Genomic DNA, 16,209 nt, shown 5'->3' with positions numbered 1-16,209 from the left:
AACCTAGTAAGACTTATGAGGTCTCTTAGTTGATGGGTTTCTGGTTGTTCTGTAGCAGATGTGCCCCTTCGCCTCAGAAAAGCACAAGTGTCAAAAGTGGGATTCTCTGGGGAGTAAGGAAAGGGCAAATCCCCATCCCAAATTTAGCTGGAGTCTTAGTCCAGAATGGGAGAGCATTCATTTAAAGACTAAAAATTCAGATTAAACTAGACTTTATGGGTCAGCTCATCTCTTGAAGTTTCTTAAAGATCTGAACCTTAAACCTATGACATTTCACTGTTGCATGATTTTGAATAGAAATTTCTCTGATGTTCATGCTTTCATATTAGAACTTTCACCGATTTTTTTTTAACTTTTACAGATCTTTTTTTCCAACTTACTAATGTAGTTTTTTAGCTGAGTGGAAAAGGAGAATGGAATCCTCCATTATATTGATACTGCAGGGTAATAACCTGCCTGAATAGTTAGTGTTGCTGTAGAATAGGCATCTTTACAAACAACCTGAAGATTTTGGAGTCCACACATCTGTAACTTCTTTGAACTTTCTTGTTGGATTTGCTTGTACAGCATAACCCCTGCGTGCTTTCTTCATGAGATACAATTTTAATGACATGTTCCACTGGCAAGGCTTCAGTATTCCATGGGTTCCAGTCCCATGAACACTTCTTTGTGTAGATTTTTTACATTAAGTGGATAATCCTCTCTCAAGTTTATGCTTTCTTGTATCGAAGTGAAGCATACACACAGGTTTTTCAAAGTGAAGGATAATGGCTTGCACAGCTACATCAATATGTAAATCAAGACAGCTTTTTTCCCTCTAAATTATCACTGCTTGCCATTCATGCATGCACTTGATTATGAATTCTAGTCATATTTTTAGTTCAATCCAAATACTGTGTAGATTTCAGCAGCCTGGGAAAAACTTAGCTTGTTGACTTTGTATTCTTAGTGTGAGAAATCAGAATGAATGATGAAATTGGTTTATGTATTTGCCATAGCTTGTCAACATTTTAAAATTACGTTGTCTTAATTTTGTTGCCACCTGGTAACTAACACAAAGATAGTTACGTAGAATACTGAGAGCAGGAAATACCTCTTCCACCTGGGGTCTTTCTGTTGTATCAAATTCGGTTTGGTTTCATTTTTATAACCTCCTGTAACGGAAGCAAAGTAGTCCATATGAGTTCTCAAATCTGCTCTCTAGGAGAATAAAAATCTGTTTTAACTGCTCCTCATTAACATAATAAATGAATAGGGGGTAATGAAGTAGATGGAAATATAAATGATGTCACTCTGACCTCAGAAGTCTCATATTAGGGGTTGACTACTATGACAGTCTCCTCCTAATAGGCTGGATCTTTTGTGGTTATTCGAGCCTGGATGCAAGACTTGGCCAAAATATCCGTATTTTTCATGGCCCTAAATGTGAATCTCATGCTGATTTTGCTATTTGGGTGGTTTCAAACAAAACAAACAAAAAAAAAGCAACAACAGAACAGTCCAAAACCACAAAATCAAACTGTTAAGTTGTTGATTCTTTTAGCACAACAGAGGCTGGCTATTAGTGGTTAAGTAGTTTCTTGGTAGCATGTGTAAAGTGGAGTTCAATCAGCCACTTCATCTCTGAACTTTTGTATAAGGTCAGCCATAATCACTAGCTTAAATCTTAAATAGTAAAATTAGCCCCAGAAAACCAGTCATTTTTCTTTGGCACTTTGAGTGGAAAACAAAAATAATAGGAACTCCAAATTAACTACAGCATCAAATCAAACTGTAGTAGGCAACTTTTACCTCTGGAAGATGAAGCTAGAAGCAATGCTGCCTATCATTAGGTGTAGGCCTATAATGGAAAAAAAAAAAAAAAGGCCATAATGCTAAGCAGTTTTTGTTGGCTTGAGGATTGTCTGAAGGCTTGTTGCTTTTGGCTCTTTAGAGTTCTTTTTTAGCTCTAAACTGGAAATGAAGTTGGAGGAAGCTGCACTGGTGCAGGTAAGCAACTCCATGGGATACTCCCAGAGATGAAGGCAATTTGACAAAACCACAGGAAAGGAGCCAAAGTCACTAAATTGATGCAGTCTAATCCAGGTAAATATGCAATTTATACAGCTGAGGCTCCACCTCTCCTGTCTTTGTAACCTGTTTTCTCTGTGTGCCAATCTCAACTTGTCCTGTCTGTGTTTGTTTGGGGTGTTGCTGTGCAGATCTGACTTTTCTTGGTTTCTCCTGTTTCATGTTTGTATCTGACTGCTTCTCTGTTGATCAAAACGTGAGCAACTTTTGTATTTTAGCATCACTGTGCCTCCTGTTTGTGTTCAGATCACTGTTGGTACTCATCTCTCATTTCCATCATTCACTTTGTCACTTCACCAGTGCTGCTGTGCTTAGCTCTTTATATGTCTGAAAGATCATGTTCTCCCAAAGACTTTATGTTTCTTTCTTCAGAAATCTTAAAGGTTCTCCTTTGCTGCGTTGTCTGGATTTAAAAACTGACTGGGATTACGGAGAGCTTTCTTCTGATTCTTGATTTTCCTTATTTGTCTATGTGCAGCTTGACTGGGAATTTTCAGAGAAAATGTCCTTGCTGTGCTGATTAGTGGTTGCTGCGATTAGTGGCTGAATCATCAACTAATGATTACATCAGCACCTGCTTTTAAACCTAACCTGATAAGGGTTCAGGTCATGGGGATGGGCTGATAGTAGAAAAAAAAAAAAAATGGACATTTTCCATCAGTTGGGTTATCTTTCTCTGAAAGCAGTTATCCTTCCCAGTAAAGGATGAAAAACACTGTAGTAGGAATGAATACACATTCTAAAGACTTGTGCCAACTAATTCAAACAGTCTCCTTGGATATAATTTTTTCTGTTGTGTCAAGTCTGCTTCAGAAATAACTTTGACACTGGTTTTCTGTCTCAGAGTTCTGTAATCTAAGGTGAGTTGTGGAAGTTGAGTCTATGGTGCAGTAGTGTTTAGTGTTGTAAGGACCCTGCCGTTGACCTGAAATTCATGAGATCCCTGATGGTGATGCTGGAAGTTTGTCTGATCTTTAAATATAGAAACACTGATTTTTATGGCCTTTTTCAGGTGGCTTTTGGAATATGTTTAGTAGATACGGGATATTTTTGAACAAATATTGCTCAGAGAAGTTACGTGCAAGGTTCTGTCAGAAAATGACCAAATGTATTCTGCCTTTATCATTTTGAAAGAGCTACAAAGCTTAAATGAAAGAAATTGGGCAGAAATTCATAGAAGGAAACTTCTGTCTTGTAAGATAAAACCCTACTTTTGGAAGTTAGTGTGCAGGACTTAAAAAGAGAACCTAGAAATATTGGTGTATGTTATATTCCTTGCAAGACTGTTACATTTTCTCAAAAATCCCTGGATTATCTTTTTAAAAAAATGTGCAAAGAGAGAAACTGGTAAAAATGCACCATTCTATACTGATGTATTTTAGCTTCTTCTTTTGGGGAGGTGAACATGTAGATTAGTAAATATCCTACATTTAGAAGTTAGTTGGAAACTTTGAAATAAATGTATTTTAACTTCGAAGTAAAATGCATATTTAAATTGCATTAATGAGGAAATATGTCCCATTGTTTTTGTAAGGAAGCTTTTAACACCATTCCCATCAAATTAATTCTGTGAATATTGGCTTTATTTTGTTTAACAGGTTATTCAGATGCAAAATGATGGATGCCTGCCTAATCTTCAAATAATTTACATTATTTAATTTGTTACTATTAGGGGGAACTGAATGACATGAGGTTTGTTTTTTTTTTCTTTAATCCTTTATCCAATGGTCATCTTCATAAATGCATCTAATTTTAATGATACAACAAGGATTTTGGCCTGGGTATGTGAAGCAGATATGTTTTCCTAGTGTATTTTAAATAATACTATTTCAACTTTGGGAGCAGAAAATGTATTAAATAAAACCAAAATATTTTTTCCAGCTCCAATAAATGTACTGCATGTACTTTGGAAGGAAATAGGTTTTTGAAATAGTGTCAAGATGTATGGAAGTGTGGTGCTTTACAAGAACTCTTCAGTCTCTTATTACTTTTTACGTTATACTGGCTGTGAAGTTTTAAAATGGAGAAATATATTTTGCATTCATTTCTTCATTCATACTTGTCTTTACCTTAAAAATATGTAGGAATTTCCATGCTGCTGCTTCAGAGATTACAGTTACTGCATTTAATTTCACATTCAATAATTAAGAAAAACACAGAGATCCAAGCATGGGAGTAATTGCAGCAACTTCTTTACATATTGTTACCATATTTAAAGTGCTATTTCTGTGAACTAAAAAAAAAACCCAAACCCCTAAAAAACCAACAAAGTTATATCTTTAAGTTGTGACTTCTCATATGATCTTAGTAGTCCCTATGTATTGAATGCATTAAATAAAAAATTTTGTATTAAATTAAGGGAAAGGAGAAAAATACGTACCAAATGGGCGTTGTGCTATCACTGACTTGGAGATGTTGTACAGCTGTCTTCCAGTTCAGCCTGCAGTATTCAAATATTTGAAAGAGCTCTTTGAAATGCAAGCAGGGCATCGCCTCAGAGTAAAACTTGGTACAACAGACTCCCAAAGAGCATAGCAGAGCTAGCAGCATGAGAGCTGTGAGACACTGCCTCATACATATGTGGAATGAAGAGCAGAAATGTACTTTAATTACTCTTGGAGGAGGGATTGGGTGTGTGTGAGATACTGAATTGTTTGTTAGAGTGGAGAGAATGGAGTGGGCATTGAAATGCACTATGTGAATGCTTGCAGGATGTGGGATTGTTTGCTCTGGTTCACCAGCATAAACTAGCAAGGTGCCAGAGCTATTTTGTGCAGATAAGCAGTGTGAGATCTGGCACTGAAGAGCCCAACAGTTCTGTGGACTCATGAATTCCAAAAGGGAGAGGCTGGTATTCGCTGCAGGTGATGCTGTCTTCACCTTCCACTGAGCAGTGCTTTCACCCACATGGCTGGATCCTTGAATGCCATACAGTTCCAAAACAAAACTTGTTTTAGGCAGTGTTTAAAAGGGTAGTACTTGGAGTTTTAGCAGTTCTTCTAACTTACAGGAAGTAAAGATTGTCTTCACTCAGTTGTTGTACATTCAGGTGAATATGAAATTAAGGTGAGGTTCTGCTACCTGTATCCACACTGAATGGAATATCTGGAAAATACTTCTTGTAGTTGTGTAATGTTTTCTTGATACAGAGGTCTGGTCTGTGCTGGTCAGAGAGCCCCTTCCCTGAGTATAGACCCTTGCATGTGCCAGCTGTTGTTGCACAGCATGCTTGGTCCTGAATTGAAGAACAGGATTTTTGTTGGTTTGGGGCTTTTTTACAGAATGTGTGCTTTCGGTTCTTTGGTTTCACTTCAGTGCTCACACTGATTTTTGCACACATTACTGCTGCTGGACTGTTAACAGTGTGATGTGGAATCCACGAACTGTTGGTCAGAAGCAACCTTTGTAAGAACCTTCACTGGAGAGTGAAGCTTTCTGTACAGACTGGAGTTTTTTGATATGAACTGAGCTCTTCCAGGAGGAAATGAATTCACAGGAGCACAACCTGAGTATATTTCTTTGTGGTATACCTGCCACTGATTTGATATTTGTGAAAAAGCAAATTGTTTGCAGGCAGGCCTGTCTTGATGTGCTGAGAGAGACAAGGGAAAAGGAGTAAATTTATATGGAGTGCCATATATGTCTGTGATACTGTGTGTGTAATTCCTGCAGGTGGGGAAGCTGAGTCACTGTGAAAAGCTGTAAATCTTGTATAGTATGGCAATAGGTGTGCTCATGTGACAGCTGTTGCTTGACAGCCTCTTCCAATAAATCATTCTTCACAAGAGGAAGTGCTTTGTGCTCAGCAGACCAAAACCTGCTCTTCAGATTCCTGTTCAGTGGATTTAAATTTTTCTCAGAGATAAGCCCTGGCAAAGGCAGATGTAGCTTGTGGGGTGCTGTCTTTTTGGTAACACAAAGGATCGACGTGGTGGTGATGTAGTACAATGCCATTTTATATTTTTGAGCTTCTCCTTGGCTTCCTGTTGGCCTGCCTGGCTGTGCTTTCTGTATTGCAGATCTCCCACTTAGGGATATTTCAGTAATACAAGATCACTCTTGAGTTACAACCATCCAAACTTCAACAGTCTGCCATGATTTAATACCATTCTGAACCTCTCCAGCTTGTACAAGGGGAAGAGCAAGTTCTGGGTCTCTTGCTGGGAAAGGTTTTTGAGGAGTAGGTTGGAAAAGAAAATCCTTTGAAAGTTGTCATCCTCTAGGACAGAAATGGGGCAGAATTTGCCACAAAGGGAAGAGTGTAAATTGAAAAGAGCATGGTTAAGGTGGGTGAGCTTCCTTCTAGAGGGGCAACAAACCTCGAGTTTGTTTTTCTGTGGGTTGTAGGTAGCGTTTGACTCTCTGAGGGGAAGCATCCAGGAGTCAGTACTGCGTGCTCTTTTTCTTGCAGCTATGATAACAGCAGGAGTTGGTGGATAATTGTTTTCATTAAATTAGTGGGAGAGGCCAGCCTTGCAGATCAGCCGTGGGGGGCAGGGACTGGGTGCCTTCTTCCCCTGAAACCTACCTCTGAAATGTCCCCTGAACCAAGCAGAAGCTAATTACAGCGTTTATAATGACATGAACCTTTAATCATGTGGTCCATTAGTGGACTGAGAGCATTTAAAAAGTACCAAATCCCCCACCAAACCCTGTCACAGGTGTCTTCTGCAATTACGTTTTGCCACCCCTAGGACTTCAGGCTGATGGCAGAAAACTTCAGACATGCTCATGGTAAAAGCTACTGTGTCAGAAACTTGTTGCCCTAGACCTTCTTTCTCTTGACAGCTGCCCTCCAGGTCAAGGGAGGATTTTATTAGTGTTGAGTGAAAGGTAGCTTTAAAGGTCAGATTATCCATCAGTCTTGTGGGAGCTGCTGAAGTGAAGCCACTCCTGAGGTGTCTGCCTTTTTTAGGTACCTGTAAATCTGGCCCTGATTCTGTAAATAATGAGGTTATATTTAAAATGCATTATGTCAGAAGAGTTCCAGTGGCAACAAACCTTTTAATGAAAAAGCATAAAGCAAGAGAACTTTTTTAACAATAAATGTCTTCCTACACTTAGCACATTAGGGTGCATAATCACCCCTCTGCATGGTTTTTGGCATAAAACGTGTGGTATTGAGCAACTGGCAAGCTACTTGGCATTTGTAGAGCATCAAACAGTAGATGACTAAGTCAGTCAGTGCATCTAAATAATTATATATAAGAAATACTTGTGAAAATTAACCCCTCCATCTTACAGAAATAACCATGGCAATCTGTGTGGAGATAGCAGCTATTACTGCCCACATACAGATTGGTTTTGTTTCCCTACCTAACCCCGAGGTAAACAGTAACTGGCACAGAATATGAAGTGTTTTCTTTACTACTTAATGCCTTTCAGTGGATTCTGCTAACACAGTTACACTGGCTAGTTACTCCTGCTAAACTGTAAAATAGCTCAGGAGGGAACCATTTCAGAATTGCTTGAGAGCAAGCCAGATGCATAATGCCTGCATACATAAAATATGTTTTAAAAGGAAAAAGTTAAAGCTCAGTGGGAATTGTTGGTGATCTGCCTTTCTAAGATGAAGTTTACGTTATTCCTTTATCAAATAATTTTAAGGCAAGCAACTCCTCAGGATGAGGAGAGGGAAAAAAAAATAGGTCTGTAATAACAACAAAAATACCTGTGTGGTTTTATTTTTAGTCTGTGAGGAAAGTCATACAGGAGACAATACTAGATTCTTGTGTTCGTTCTCCAGGGTCTGTGGTAGTTGATCATCCAGACCTGTTTTAAGCTTCTTGGCTGTATATTTTCTCCAAGGTTTCTAGAGGAGTTTTTAGGATTTAAGGCCCAGGTGTGTAGCCTAAGTGTACCTGTGTTCCGCTGGCACCTGCTTGCGCTTCAGCTCTTCTCTGGGAGCAGGGCGGAGCTGGCTGAGCCGCGACTGCAGTGTGGGCTCAGCCGACTCTACAGACCGTGTGTTCACCAGCACTTGGTGATTTCCAGCATGGCTCGTGTTCTGTTCCACCTCACAGCGATTGTGTCTGATTGTGTGCTGGATCTTTGTGTGCCCTGCAGCCAGCCGAGATGGCGCACATGGATTCAGTGGATTCATCTGTCCATGGCCTCCGCCTCCTGCCTGCTGCATTTATCTACCAGAGCACTATAATCCTCCTCTTTTCAGCCAGACTCTTGGCAATTAAGACACGATCTGCCCTACTTAAGGTATAAATAAGCCTTTAATGTTACTTGGGGATTACATTAGGACACGAGGGGCTCTTTTGAAGGCACAGCTTTGGCACAGCGGGATTCACAGAGCAGGCTGCTCCCGCAGGATGCTCGAATAAGGGGAAAGGAATGGATTCCCAACCACGCATACAGAAAGCAGTGGCAGCTTCTGACTAGTGAGATACTAAATTGCCCTTTATAAGTTGTAAAAGTATGTGTGTCAAGGTTAAGCTACCTGTGTCCTTAGATCAAATAAACTTGTCTATGCAGGCAATAATCATCAGAAAGTTTACTGTCTTAAAGAAGAGATAGGAAGCTGAACTACTCACTTGGAACTAGTTTGCCCTTTATGATTCCAGCTGGTGGGTGTAATACTCTACACCTGACTGTCCTGAGTCTCCTTGGCTTATGAGACCTGTGCATCTGTGGCAGATGACTGTATTTTGGCCATCATTTGCTCTCACCTCTGACTTGCTTTGCTGTGCTTGGGTGACTGAGGGAACCTTTGTGTATGCAGGAAGTTACTGGCACTTTTAAACCTCTGAGTTTGTCAGTGGGGAAAGCAAGCTAGGGAGTAACAGGTCTTGAGATGTATGTCATACAGTCTAAAAAATTTCTGTATTTGCACATTTTCTGCTTTCATTACAAGTTAAGACAGTGAAATGAAACAGTTGGAGTAAGGAGTCACTGGCATTGTGTCGAATACAAGTGTACGCCCTGAGTACACAGTGCCTGTCTAGAAACTTTTACAGTTTACTGATATGATGATGTTATGACTGTAGAGTCATTAAATGGGAGTGAACTGGTGTCAAATAATTTCCCACTCCTGGATCTCCTGGCAATATTGAATTACAGGCACTGACACTACAGCTGTTATCTGGGATGCTCCCGTAGCTGGCTGATGCTGCACAGGCTGAGGTTGCTGCCAGGCACTGCTGTTAGGAAGAGGAAGGATTGAATCTGTCAGCATCAAATACCTGTTCTTAGCTCAGCTATTGAAAAAATAACACTTTTTTGAGTCATTTGAATATTGCATGCTGGACTTTTTACAGTCCATAGCTTATAAATTTCTTTCATGGCTTGAGGTAAACATAATAAACACTTCTTTTGAGTCACAGCCCAGCCTTGTCTCCACTGCTCTGTCCAAGAGTTTCCTTAGGACCCTGACCCTATGGTCAGAGGTAGGAGTTAACTTTTACAGGTGATAAGGCAGCTCCTTGGCGAATCTGTATTGCTTTGTGTGTCCTTTGGTATGCTGGGCAGGGGGCACTGGTGGAAAGGGATGTCTTGATGCTGACTTGGGGCTTAGGGCACACAGATATGTACAGATGTGCATGTTTCTGCCAACTTTGGGCAATGCTTTTTCCTGCCTAGAGTAGTAGAAAAGGGGGGAAAGAGGGAGAAGGGAAAGGTTCTTATAAGCATTTCTTTTTTTCCCCCCTTTTATTCCTTTTATCCCCCTCTTTTTTAATTTTTCTTTTAATGGGGGGATGGATTTTAATAGTTGGCAGTGGGTTTTTCTCTTGAGTTTTGCTTGTGCCAATGTAGAGCTGCCAGGGGCTTGCCCCAGGGCTGGCTCTGGGTGTAGCAGTCCACCCCATGTACCCTGCTGTGAGTCGCAGGATCGGTATGTCCCACAGCGGCAGGTAGTGCTTAGGAGTTGGGGGTGGGCTGGAGCAGGCAGAGTTAAACTGTGAAAAAGATGCACAACCAGCCTTTGACTCTTCTTCTTTGTCTATGCTGTTGCATTTGGGCCAGTGGTTGCCAACACTTCATTTTCTTTCTGTCTGGGTTTAAATTACCGACTGCTTCAGGCAGGGGAGGGTATGACCAGTCTGGAAGCTGCATGTTTACTAGATCTGATAGTGGTAAAACCTGAATTTCCCCCTGCTGTCAAAGGGAAGAGAAGTAGGGAGAGAGCAAGAGTAAACATAACTGTGCTCAGCTGATACCAACAATAGGCTTTACTTCCCAGGAGGACTGCCCTTTCTTGTAGCATTTTGTTATCTTGCTGAAGATGCTGAATGTTATGCAGAACATCGTGAGCACTTTGCCCTTTTTGTCCCTTTTTGAACTTTGACTAGTTAGTCGGGATTGATTATCAACCCAGAATGCCTAATTGCACTGCTTCTCATTTCACTGAACAAAGGTGCTGTGGCCAGAGTCTCCAGGACAAGAGCTGTCAAGTAAAACAGTTGAGGTAGGAGCTAGGAGCTTACCTATGGAGCTGAGTGAGAAGAGAGGTGTGCAGAACAATGGATTTGTTCAAAATGAGGATTTCGAGGACAAGGAAACAGACACCAATAGCCAAGAAGAAATGCCAAAAACGTGCAGTGTTGATGTGGAGCCGGTGGCTGTTGAGGAGACAGTGTTGAAGCCTTATGCGGGGATGCCAAAGGAGGTCTTGCTGCAGTTCTCCAGCCAAGCCCGCTACAGAGTCACCAGGGAGATCCTCTTCTGGCTCGTCATTGCTGGCTCCGTTGTGCTCGTGTGCGCCACGATTGCCATCATTGCTCTCTCTCCAAAGTGCCTTGACTGGTGGCAGGCTAGTCCTATTTATCAGATCTATCCTCGCTCCTTCAGAGACAGCAACATGGATGGGAATGGGGATCTGAAAGGTGGGTCAGTTTTCATTCTTGCTGTGTAACAGCTGTGTATGTGTGAGTATATAAAAAGCAAAACCAGTGGAAAAGTTCAGTCCAATAGACAAAGCCACCTTAATGGCGAGAAGTAAGAGAAGTTGTCAGGCAATGTTAATGGCAACTCACATAAATAATAAATCCAGGAGCTGCTTGCTCAAGTTAAAGTTAGAAAGTTGGAATTAGAAAAGAAGTTGAGAGATGGTGCGGAGAGCAAGCAGCAGCACAGCTGCTACCAGAGTCAGATACCTCCACAAAACTGAGTCCAGTCAGGAGGATGAGTGGTGCTGAGCACCTGGTCATGTTTGGTGGCTGCTCCTCCTAAGGAAATCTAAAACTGACAAAGAGGGGAGAAAGATGTGTTACTTTTGTTTTTTTCATGGTCTAGGTGTTATCAGCTGGTAAAAATGCTTGGAGATGGGGCACCTGATAGCAAGGAAGCAATGCCACTTACCAGTAGCTGAGCTGAGACTGCCTTGTGGAAAGGGAAGGCTCAACACCAAAATGGACAATGCATTATTAAACGAGAAGTGATAGCCACACTGTACAGTACTGGCAGGTGAAGGGCAGAAAGTGTTTCTGTAGCCGCATACTATAGTAACATGTCAGGAAGATAAAGGGATCCGTGTACAAACAAAAATAGTTTGTCTTTTCTGCACAGATGATGTCCTTTTCTTTGTAAATAGGTATCCAAGAAAAACTGGACCATATTACATATTTGAATATAAAAACCATCTGGATCACCTCTTTCTTTACGTCCCCTTTAAAAGACCTTGGATATGGAGCTGAAGACTTCTATGACATTGATCCCATTTTTGGATCAATGACAGATTTTGAGAATTTGATTGCAGCCATACATGACAGAGGTAAGCTGCACCTCCAAGCAAAGTAACTTTGTTAAAAAGATGGAGCTTCATTTTGTGCACCTGGCAGTCCCCCCGTGGTGCCATTGAGCAGGATCAGATGGAGGAGCCAGCAAAGGGTACAAGGCAGCTCCACAGCTCTGTGATTGCCATCTCCTGCCCTTTGCCTCTGGGGCAGTGCTGAAAGCAGGACAGAGGGCACAGGGAGCTACAGCAACAGCACAGGGCAGCTGCATGTCCTCTGCAAGGAGGATGTTGGTGGGTGGTGGGCTGGCACCCATCCATGCTCCCTGAGGCCTGTCTTATGGGCATTGGAAGGCTGGGATCAAGCTGAGGTGCAGTTCTGTGTGACTGAACATGAGGGAACACACGCTTCTTTCCTGCCCTTGCATCCTTGCTTTGATGAGTTTATGCTTCAGACCAAATGTTTGCTCAGGAGTTTCTTCTTAAAGCTGCTGAGCTGAACAGAAAATAGTTTGAGAGTCTGAAAGGTTTCAATAAAATGTCTGTTCTTTAGGAAGGGTGATGAATAATGTGTGATCACTGATGCGAGACTGGTGAAGTGCCTTTCTTACCTGGGAGGTGTGAGACAGATGTTGAAGTCAGAGTTAGTGAAAGTAGTTTATAACAGCAGAAGTCTCTTTTGATTGTTCTCTTCACCCTTCTTTCCCTCCCAAGCTGTGTTCCAGCTACTTGCAAACACCAGCCAGGTCTAACTGTTCTGTTAGTCTGGTACTTTTTGTGGGGTTTTTATGCCCTTCTCCTTCACCAGACCTCTGGCATGGAAGACGCCCAAATAATATGAATTTTGTCTTAAAAGGCTAAATGTTGTAGTTCAGGGAGGGAAAGAAGGGTTGATGGGTTTTTTTATGTTGTTGTTTTCATTTTTAAGGGCTAAAGGTGATAATGGATTTAATACCCAACCACACAAGCGACAAACACCGGTGGTTCCAGCTGAGCCGCAATCGGACTGGGCAGTACACGGACTACTACATCTGGCAGGACTGCAGGCAGGCTGCTGGCTCAGTCATCCCTCCCAACAACTGGGTAAGCACAGGAAGGGACACACTCACATCCCAAGCTGGATGCCACAGAGCAAAAGCAACATGATTGTCCCAGTGTACGTGGGGTTTTAAGTGACTGGTGAGAGGTACAAGCTGATGTTAATTACATGAGTTAATGCAGGTTAAGATTGGAGGTTGGAGGATCACTCAGAAAGTTCCTACTTCAAGTGGAATTTTAAAAATTACTTTTTTTTCTTCACCTCAGTGTTAAATATTCGTTCATTAAACAAACAAACACATACACAAAAAAAAAAGGTTGTGTGCAAATGGTTCACACACGCCCCCTTCTGTGTAAGGGTGTTTTGTTCTAGAAACTGCGTGTCAGGTACTCTGAAATCATAGTTGGTGGGGAAGGAAAAAAAGCAATGTGATCTTGGCTTTTTTCCTTTTTTCTGGAAAGTGATCAGGCCAGAAAGCATGTTGCCTATTTCAAATGGACTTATTTTAGATTAGAACCGGTGGGTGCATGATTGCGAACTCCAGGTGGAATTAATACTTTGTACCAATTTGTATAGTTTCTCTTTAATCTTAAGTAATTTAGTCTTAAGAACTATCTTTTGGACTCTTTTATTAGAGAGATGGTGATAAAGTTTAACATTTTTAATTTGCTGACTGTTGTTGGCCCTTCAAAGGGATAATACTAAATTGCAGAAAGCTCTAAGTTAACTAAAGCTATTTAATAGGTTTTAGGAGAAGTCATTCCAAAATAAATGTTCCCACCCATGTTTTCCCCTCTATTCCAGATAATTCCCAATGAAAGTTAACTTAATAAAAAAAATCTTCAAAATCTATAATACTGAGCAAGAAATACATGTGGCAAAGTGCAACTAAAGGGAAAGCAACTACTGGCAAAAAGAAATTAAAATCATTATTACCAAAATCTGTTCAAAATGTAGTCCACTGATTAGGCATTTTGCGCTCTATTTTTTGCTTGTAATGCCACACATTTTAGTGTATGCATAGGAGGAAATGTTTGTTAAGTTAGTAGTTGTGATTGTCTCTCTCCCTTGGCTGAGCAGGTGAGTGTCTTTGGGAATTCCAGCTGGCAGTTTGACGATGTGAGAAAGCAATGTTATTTCCATCAGTTTGGGAAGGAGCAGCCAGACTTGAATTTTCGCAACCCTGCTGTCCAACAAGAAATCCGTGTAAGTGTGAAACTCACTGGTGCTCAGCCAACAGCAAAGCAGCTCTTGCACTGAAGCCTGTATAGAAAGTCAAGTGCAGAGAAGTTTTTTATCTCTGTTGATACAAAGAGTTGTTCATTAGCCAGTCAAATGGAGGGATGGCACCTTGTTTAGCAGAGAGATGTTTGCATTTTCAGGAAAGCAGAGGCAATGCTGATTTGAATTACAAGGAATGCCTGGGCTTGATGATAAGGGGGAGATAGTGAGTTTCGACTTTCCAGGGGGAAAATGGGTGTTTTCACAGTGAGAGTGGTGGTGATGGTGCTGTTCCGATGGAATTTCCTTCCTATCTGCACTGTTCCCTGGCAGACAATGTGGAATTCATTAAAATAGGGGGATGTAGACCTGAATATGGGGAGCCTGACAGCTGCTGCTTCTTTTTCCCCTTTCTGTAAGTTACGCCTCAGCAGGTAGTACAGCTACTTCATGTGTTTAATTGAATCTGTGTTTGGCACTTTATTCTGTTGAATTGCGGTGCATTTCTTGGGCGTTGGTCTTCACAGCTGCCCAGCCTTCCTGGGATGGTCTCTGTGGGGCCCCTCCCCTCACCTTGTGGCTACTGCATGAGCTTGAAGAAACAAAACACTTCTGGCTTTGGTCACATCTTTTAACTCAAGCACACAATGAGAATTGCTGAAACTGCAGTAGCAAAGAGATGCTGCATTTCCTATGCAAGAAAAAAGCCCAAACAAACAAAAAACAAAACAAACAAAAAAAAACAAAACATGAAAGCTAAGAAGTTTGTCCTGATAACATGAACATCATGTTAAAAGAATAATTTTTGTCTAGTACTTTAATTCAATATCCTGTTAGAGAAGGTTAGGTGGACTGAGCAGGAAGCAAATGGATTTCTGCAGAGAAGCTCAAGTCCTTGGCTCAGCAGCACAAGGGCACCCAAGAACAGCCAAACTCAGCAACCAGCACGTTGTGGCTTTCATGTGTAAATAGATGTAGATTGGTGCCAGGGAGAACCATATCAGTGCTTGATGTTTGCATAAGCACCTGATACCTGGGTTTGCTTTTGTGCTGAGCACAGGTATAAGCATGAGCTTTTTTGGGTACCATCACAATTGGACAGACACCACACTGAGAGCTGCTGCTTGCAGCACGGCAGAAAGTCCAGCTTAGCGAGGGGGTCTTTATTTGCCAAACAAAAATCTGTACAGCTTAACAGTGTACTAATTCTACTCCAGCTTTTTCAGATAAATGTACTTCATATATTTTAAAAAGGCAGGTCAATAGATTAAAAAAAAAAATGGTTTTTTTCCACAGACAAAGACAAGTAACACAACTAAAAGGACATTTGCAGAAACTACTCAAGAGGGACTGAACTTTGGAGTTTTTTGTTAAAACCGGGGCAATTAAAACTGTAGTAAAATAGTGAGTGAAGTAGGATATAATTTTACTAATTGTGACTAACATTGGAATTTGATAATGAAATTTCAACTCAATAGCATTTGTAATTTTTGGATGATAATTTCTTATGTTCCTGCAAATCAACAAATAAGTGAATTTTTTTTTAAAAATTACATCAGTCAAATAAGAGAGAACAAATATTTTAAGAGCTCTATTGTGCAGAAGAAAATTGGTGGCTCAAGGCTTGTGCAGAACAACATATTCCTGCATATTTGAATCAATGTGTTCTAATTGTGTGCAGCTATGACATGAGTGTTCATCAACAACATCACTTAGCATGAGTCCAGTAGTGTTGATGGATGAGATTAGAAACTGCTTTTAGTGAGTCATGCCCTGGTTTTGGGGTCCTGAATTATGGGAGAAGTTAGAGACCAATCTTTTTTTTTTTTTTTTAATGAATGAAATAGTAAGACATACTTTATTTAGCTATTAATTTGACCTTAGATCAACATTTAGCTTCTAGAAAAATTCAAACTACAAATCAAAAAATGAATTGTTATGTATTAACACCTTCCTACAAGTTTAGTTTTCTTTTTAAGGGTATACTATTTTAAATGGGGTAGACTCACTCAGACTTTTCAATTTTTGCTTCTATCTAGGATATTATCAAATTTTGGCTTGGCAAAGGAGTTGATGGATTTAGTTTTGGCGCTGTTAAATTTCTCTTAGAAGCAACACATCTCCGGGATGAGCCTCCAGTGAACAAGTCTCAGAATGGAGTAATGTTTATGTCTTTTCTTTCTTTCCTGCATCTCCT

At 40.8% G+C, this 16,209-nt stretch overlaps 1 protein-coding gene across 1 annotated transcript in view; it reads left to right on the top strand.

Moving 5' to 3' along the window:
• Nucleotides 1-87: 87 nt before the first annotated feature.
• Nucleotides 88-16,209, top strand: part of SLC3A1 (solute carrier family 3 member 1) — a 22,768-nt gene continuing 6,646 nt past the window's right edge. Inside the window, exons 1-5 of the mRNA XM_031504265.3 lie at nt 88-10,904; nt 11,612-11,791; nt 12,681-12,835; nt 13,872-13,997; nt 16,052-16,171. Of these exons, the coding sequence (XP_031360125.2) occupies nt 10,508-10,904; nt 11,612-11,791; nt 12,681-12,835; nt 13,872-13,997; nt 16,052-16,171 (978 nt within the window). The 5' untranslated portion in view covers nt 88-10,507. The remainder of the gene's footprint in view (nt 10,905-11,611; nt 11,792-12,680; nt 12,836-13,871; nt 13,998-16,051; nt 16,172-16,209) is intronic.

Source organism: Lonchura striata, chromosome 3 (genome assembly GCF_050655825.1).
Source record: "Lonchura striata isolate lonStrDom1 chromosome 3, ASM5065582v1, whole genome shotgun sequence".
NCBI lineage: Eukaryota > Metazoa > Chordata > Aves > Passeriformes > Estrildidae > Lonchura > Lonchura striata.
Note: the sequence above shows the minus strand (reverse complement) of the source record. Positions and strands in the feature narration are given on the sequence as shown.